The sequence below is a fragment of the Balaenoptera musculus genome, chromosome 2 (assembly GCF_009873245.2).
Source record: "Balaenoptera musculus isolate JJ_BM4_2016_0621 chromosome 2, mBalMus1.pri.v3, whole genome shotgun sequence".
Taxonomy (NCBI): Eukaryota; Metazoa; Chordata; class Mammalia; order Artiodactyla; family Balaenopteridae; genus Balaenoptera; species Balaenoptera musculus.
The window spans coordinates 135,890,318-135,895,951 of record NC_045786.1 but is presented as its reverse complement, the minus strand read 5'-3'; the positions used below and the strand labels follow the sequence as shown (position 1 = coordinate 135,895,951).

At 47.1% G+C, this 5,634-nt stretch overlaps 1 protein-coding gene across 1 annotated transcript; it reads left to right on the top strand.

The window, feature by feature from the left end:
- The first annotated feature begins 361 nt into the window (after nucleotides 1-361).
- TMEM30B (transmembrane protein 30B) lies at nucleotides 362-4,062 on the top strand. The gene has a single exon (XM_036844893.1). The coding sequence runs from the start codon at nucleotides 897-899 to the stop codon at nucleotides 1,956-1,958; it is 1,062 nt and encodes a 353-aa protein (XP_036700788.1). The 5' UTR covers nucleotides 362-896; the 3' UTR covers nucleotides 1,959-4,062.
- The last annotated feature ends 1,572 nt before the right edge of the window (nucleotides 4,063-5,634 follow it).

Here is a 5,634-nt window from a genome sequence, read left to right as displayed (position 1 = left end):
GCATTTTTCTCCTTGTGTGGTTTCTCCACCAGCTAGAGAGATATTTAAAGGCTCTGAACCTCTTGCCATCTTTGATTCTCTTTTTCAAGTGTCATTTTTAGAGAACTTTCCACGTTTCTTAGTTATACAGCCAGATTGGGGAACCTGGCCGGAAAATCATTTTCCCTTAAAAAAAAAAATTCTAGAATTTGAATGCAGGCACGGCATTCCAAACCGATTTACCATAGTGCAGTCTTTTGGGCATTACAATTTGTGGCTGCAACTTGACTGAAAGGGGGCCCCTAAGTTAACCTACAAAGACAACAGGGTCCAGAGACACTTTTTGTCCACTTTCAGATAAAAGAGGATTAATCCCTGAAATCGTCAAGGCTCCAGGACGCACGGTGCAATCCCTTAGTGGAACTTTGCGCTGGAGGCTGCAGCTCCTACGATTTCGGGCAAGACTGGCCCAGGCACTCTAGTCACTTGGAGGCGGAAGGGAAGGAAGTACCTGAGCAAGGTATGAGCCACTCAGAGGCAGCCTGGGGCCGCCACTCACCTCGGGGAGGAGGAGCTGGAGTCCGGACCCACCCGGAAAGAGAGGAAAAGCGAGCTCTGGGCCCGCCAGGTGAGGGAAGGAACGCCCGCCCGCTCACCTCCGAAGAGGCGGGGCGCGGCTCTCGATTACCCGCAGGGGCGGTGCTGGCCGATCACCTGGACCGAGGCGGAACTGAAGGGTCCGGTCACTGCCCGGAGAACCTGTAACTAAGACTCACCTGTGCGGGGGCCGGAGGCGGGACCGGGGCCAGAACTCACCTGAGCCGGTGGAAACCCGCCGCGGGTTCGCCCAGCGAAGAGGGGGAGGCGCCCCCGGCCGGCCCCATCCGAGCGCCCCTCCGTGGGTCCGCGCGGCCGCCATGACCTGGAGCGCCACCGCCCGGGGCGCCCACCAGCCCGACAACACCGCGTTCACTCAGCAGCGCCTCCCCGCCTGGCAGCCGCTGCTGTCAGCCAGCATCGCGCTGCCGCTCTTCTTCTGCGCCGGCCTGGCCTTCATCGGCCTGGGCCTGGGCCTCTACTACTCCTCCAACGGCATCAAGGAGCTCGAGTACGACTACACCGGCGACCTGGGCACCGGCAACTGCTCGGTGTGCGCCGCCATCGGCCAGGGCCGCGCGCCGCCGCCCCGCTGCTCGTGCGCCTGGTACTTCTCGCTGCCCGAGTTCTTCCAGGGCCCCGTGTTCCTCTACTACGAGCTGACCAACTTCTACCAGAACAACCGGCGCTACGGCGTGTCCCGCGACGACGCGCAGCTGAGCGGGCTGCAGAGCGCGCTGCGCCACCCGGTCAACGAGTGCTACCCCTACCAGTACAGCGCGGCTGGCCTGCCCATCGCGCCCTGCGGCGCCATCGCCAACAGCCTCTTCAACGACTCCTTCTCGCTGTGGCACCAGCGCCTGCCCGGCGGGCCCTACGTCGAGGTGCCGCTCGACCGCACCGGCATCGCCTGGTGGACCGACTACCACGTCAAGTTCCGCAACCCGCCGCTGGTGAACGGCAGCCTGGCGTTGGCCTTCCAGGGCACCGCGCCCCCGCCCAGCTGGCACCGGCCGGTCTACGAGCTCAGCCCAGACCCGAACAACACCGGCTTCATCAACCAGGACTTCGTGGTGTGGATGCGCACGGCGGCGCTGCCCACGTTCCGCAAGCTGTACGCGCGCATCCGCCAGGGCAACTACTCGGCCGGGCTGCCGCGGGGCACCTACCGCGTCAACATCACCTACAACTACCCGGTGCGCGCCTTCGGCGGCCACAAGCTCATCACCTTCAGCAGCGTCTCGTGGATGGGCGGCAAGAATCCGTTCCTGGGCATCGCCTACTTGGTGGTCGGCTCCCTCTGCATCCTCATGGGCTTTGTCATGCTGGTCGTCTACATTCGCTACCAGGACCAGAACGACGAAGACGAGGACGACGAGTAATTCCTGCTTTCAGAGTACCCTTTCTGCTTCTTGCCAGAACGCTCTTGCAAGCTTCTTTTGGTTCCTCCCTCCCGACTGTCACCCAGTTCCAACTTCGCCTCACTTTGCCTCCAGTTGTGGATGAGGGGACCAGAGAGAGAGAGGAATTACACCCGATCGGGGGCTTCCAGACTCTTCTGGGGTGTTTGAACTGCTAGAGTGAGACATCCCTGCACATTTTCCCCATCTCCTTCACCAGTTGACATGTGAGGTTCTTTGAGAGAGGAAGGGACGGCTAGACTCCTCTCATTCAACCCCCATCTGGTGAAGAGATGTTAAATAACTCATTCCAGATCTAGCAGCTGCTCATTGCCTCCTGACGCTGACTCTAAAGCTTTAACCGCTACAGTACAGTGGTTTTCTTTTTTCTTTTTTGGGGGGTGGGAGTGTAGAGAGGGAAGCCCACAAATAACCAGCAGAGGCATGGAGGGGTGGGGGAGAACATATTGATTAAAAATGTAGGTAGATTAGGAGGCCCCATCCCCAGAAATTCTGACACAGTAAGGCTGCGGTGAGACCCTGGAAGCTGCGGTTTTAACAAACCCATCTGGAGATTCCTCCTGTATTCCCTCAAGTTTGGGAATCAGTGCCCTGAACCAGGGAGCAAGTAGGATAACTGCCTGTTTCCCTATTTCCTCAGGTGTCTGAAGCTGGGCCTGACGCAATCACTGCATCCAGTTTTCCAGGGGGTCCTTTGTTCCCAGGGGCAGTGACAAGCATAATGTTGCAGGTTTGGTCTAGCACTCCTTCTTGAACATAGGAAGCTCTCTACAATGTACAGAATAAGTGAAAACAACAAGCTGGCATACAGATTTGCAGAGCAGGGTTTGTATCAATTCATTTGATATTTGAGTGTAAGAAATTAAAAGGTTTTTTTGGGGGGGGGCGGCCAGGAACTGTGTAGAAACTTGAAAATGCCAGGTCAGTTTGTATAGTTCAGAGGGAATGTTTTAACCTTAGAATCAGATAGCCGGAGGGGATCTTAGAGGGAAAGTGATTTCCCTAAAGTCATATCTGTGTCTCCTGACTCTGGACTCAGTCCTCTTTGTCATCTAAATGACTTTTTATGCTTAGAGAGAAAGGGCTACGTTCATACCTTTTCCCTTGGGTTTAAGAAAAAAAAATTTTAATCTATGTTCTCAGATGAACCATGTTTGTTTTTAGTAATATGTTTAAATGAATGCTAAGGAATATAGTCTTATGTAAACTAGAATCTTAAGAATTATTTGAACCTTTGAGATAATGTTAAACTCTGACTACTCTAAAATCATTCTAATATATATAAAATTATTCTAAGAAAATAGAATTTTAAAAACCCCTTTTATGGCAAAAGAACTTAAAAAAAGTGAGATCATCTTAACCAGTTTATTTGCCAAAAGCAGTTATTTGGTGTTCTGTCAGAATTCTCAGTGCCTGTTCTCAATGACGGCTACTTTCCAGTTACTACAATTTTTGCTCATGCCTATAAGGCAGTGCAATACCTTGAGGTATTTTTTTTAAGTAGTCAAAGCAATATTGAATTGTATTGAATAATTTACATTAATTTTATTTTACTCTTCTAGTCCTTTGAAAACTAATAGCCGATAGACAGCGTGCATGTTCATTGACATGTGTCTCAGATCTTCTGGAACAGTTGTGATTTTAGAGATTCTGTCTCAGTATTTACATAAACCAAAAAATGTTTTATAATCCCAGTGTGCTGGCTTCCCAACTCCTGAATGTAACACAATTTTACTGTCAGATTGTGTATTGTGATTTTAGGCTATGAATATATGATCAGATATATAGAGAGTAATTTTTATTTATTATGAATGTTTGATCGAGCAGCTCACTAGCCTAGCCCTTCTTTATTATGGATAAGAGAATTTACTACATTTTTTTACTACTTAGTTGAGAACAACCATGTATATTGCCATCACTCTTACAGTAATCATTGTATTGCTATAACATTTTAAATGAGACTACAAAATTTAAGGTATTCTGATTAAATCAATGAATATGGTTCCAAGCCCTATTGATTCTCTGGGTTTCTGAAAGAGAATAAAGGTTATGTTTGTGTTGCCTTTGTTATCGCATTTGCTTAATTCTTTTGAACTATGATCTTAAAGGCACAAACGTTAAAAAAAGGTACCAACTAGCAACCACTTTGCTCATTTGTTATTAGCAGATTTATAATGCAGAAAGAAAATCATCTTTCATAATAAAGCTCACAGTGAACTCAATCTTTCAGTGTTAACTTCCCAATGCAGAATTTGAGCTTATATCAACATCAACGTGCAGTACAAATCAGATGATCTTCAACTATTGTTTGAATTTGGTAAAATTTGGTCAATTTTTTAAAAAATTTATTTTATTTTATTTATTTATTTTTGCCTGCGTTGGGTCTTTGTTGCCGTGCGTGGGCTCTCTCTAGTTGCAGTGAGCGGAGGCTACTCTTTGTTGGGGTGCGCAGGCTTCTAATTGCGGCGGCTTCTCTTGTGGAGCACAGGCTCTAGGAGCACAGGCTTCAGTAGTTGTGGCTCGCGGGCTCTAGAGCTCAGGCTCAGTAGTTGTGGTGCACGGGCTTAGTTGCTCCGTGGCATGTGGGATCTTCCCGGACCAGGGGTCAAACCCGTGTCCCCTGCATTGGCAGGCGGATTCTTAACCACTGCACCACCAGGGAAGCCCTGTGGTCAATTTTTAATAATATTTAGTACTAAAAGTTACTAAAGAATGTGATTGCAGTAATCTTACTTCTCCATTTCTGCATTTTACTCAAATTCTGAATTGCAATTATTTGTTGGGTATCTTGGACTACAATGCCTCAGAAACTTTAAAAACAAAACATTCTCCTGCGCTGTAGCATTTTGTTTGGTATCTCAGCATTCTAGCTGGACTTGAATTCTCATGTTGTCCAGTAAATGCTTCCTAGCTAAAGCTGTGTCATCTGGAATGAGACAGAAAAGAGTGAACCTCAACAATTGGACTGGAAATGTGCTTTGATCTACCTTGTAAACCACAAACAAAAGAGAAACTAATTAATGTGGTTGGCAGGAACTCCCAAAACAGAATAATATAACAAGAAAGTCTTTCCAAGAATCTCCAGAATCAAATCAACTAAACAATTCACAGAATTAGAGTTGTTACAAATCAGAGACAGAATAATAGTCTGAGATTTTCTTTAATAACAAATATCACTTCACACTATATAACCACAACCCCTTCTACCTTACGGTGTCTGTGGCTCTCTTCCTGTCACTGGGGATCTCAACAATCTTGACTAAGATCTCAAAGAGTTATTGGTAGAGCAGCAGTGTAATCAATTTCTTATATGCCCCTGGGTATAAGTCATCAGTTTCGTAATAATAGTAAATTCCCTCTTCCTTTATTTTTATCGGGCATTTCTTTGCATTCTAGTTTTTTTTTTTTTTTTCCCTACAGATAAAACATAGCTGACTGATTTCGACGACAAAATTACAATTTTTTTAACTTCAGTTTTTTTCCCCCAGGAGAATTTCTCCTAATTTCCCTCCAACAAAAGCAGAGTCATTTATAAAGTGTCATTAAGAGAGTCTTAGTGAATCTGACTGAAACACATTAAGGTCTGGGAGAGATCTTATATGAGAGTAGTATCTTGTGTAAAGAATTTGCAAAAATT

Coding starts and splice junctions, on each gene's coding strand:
- TMEM30B (XM_036844893.1), top strand. CDS start 897: ATGACCTGGAGCGCCACCGCCCGGGGCGCCCACCAGCCCGACAACACC.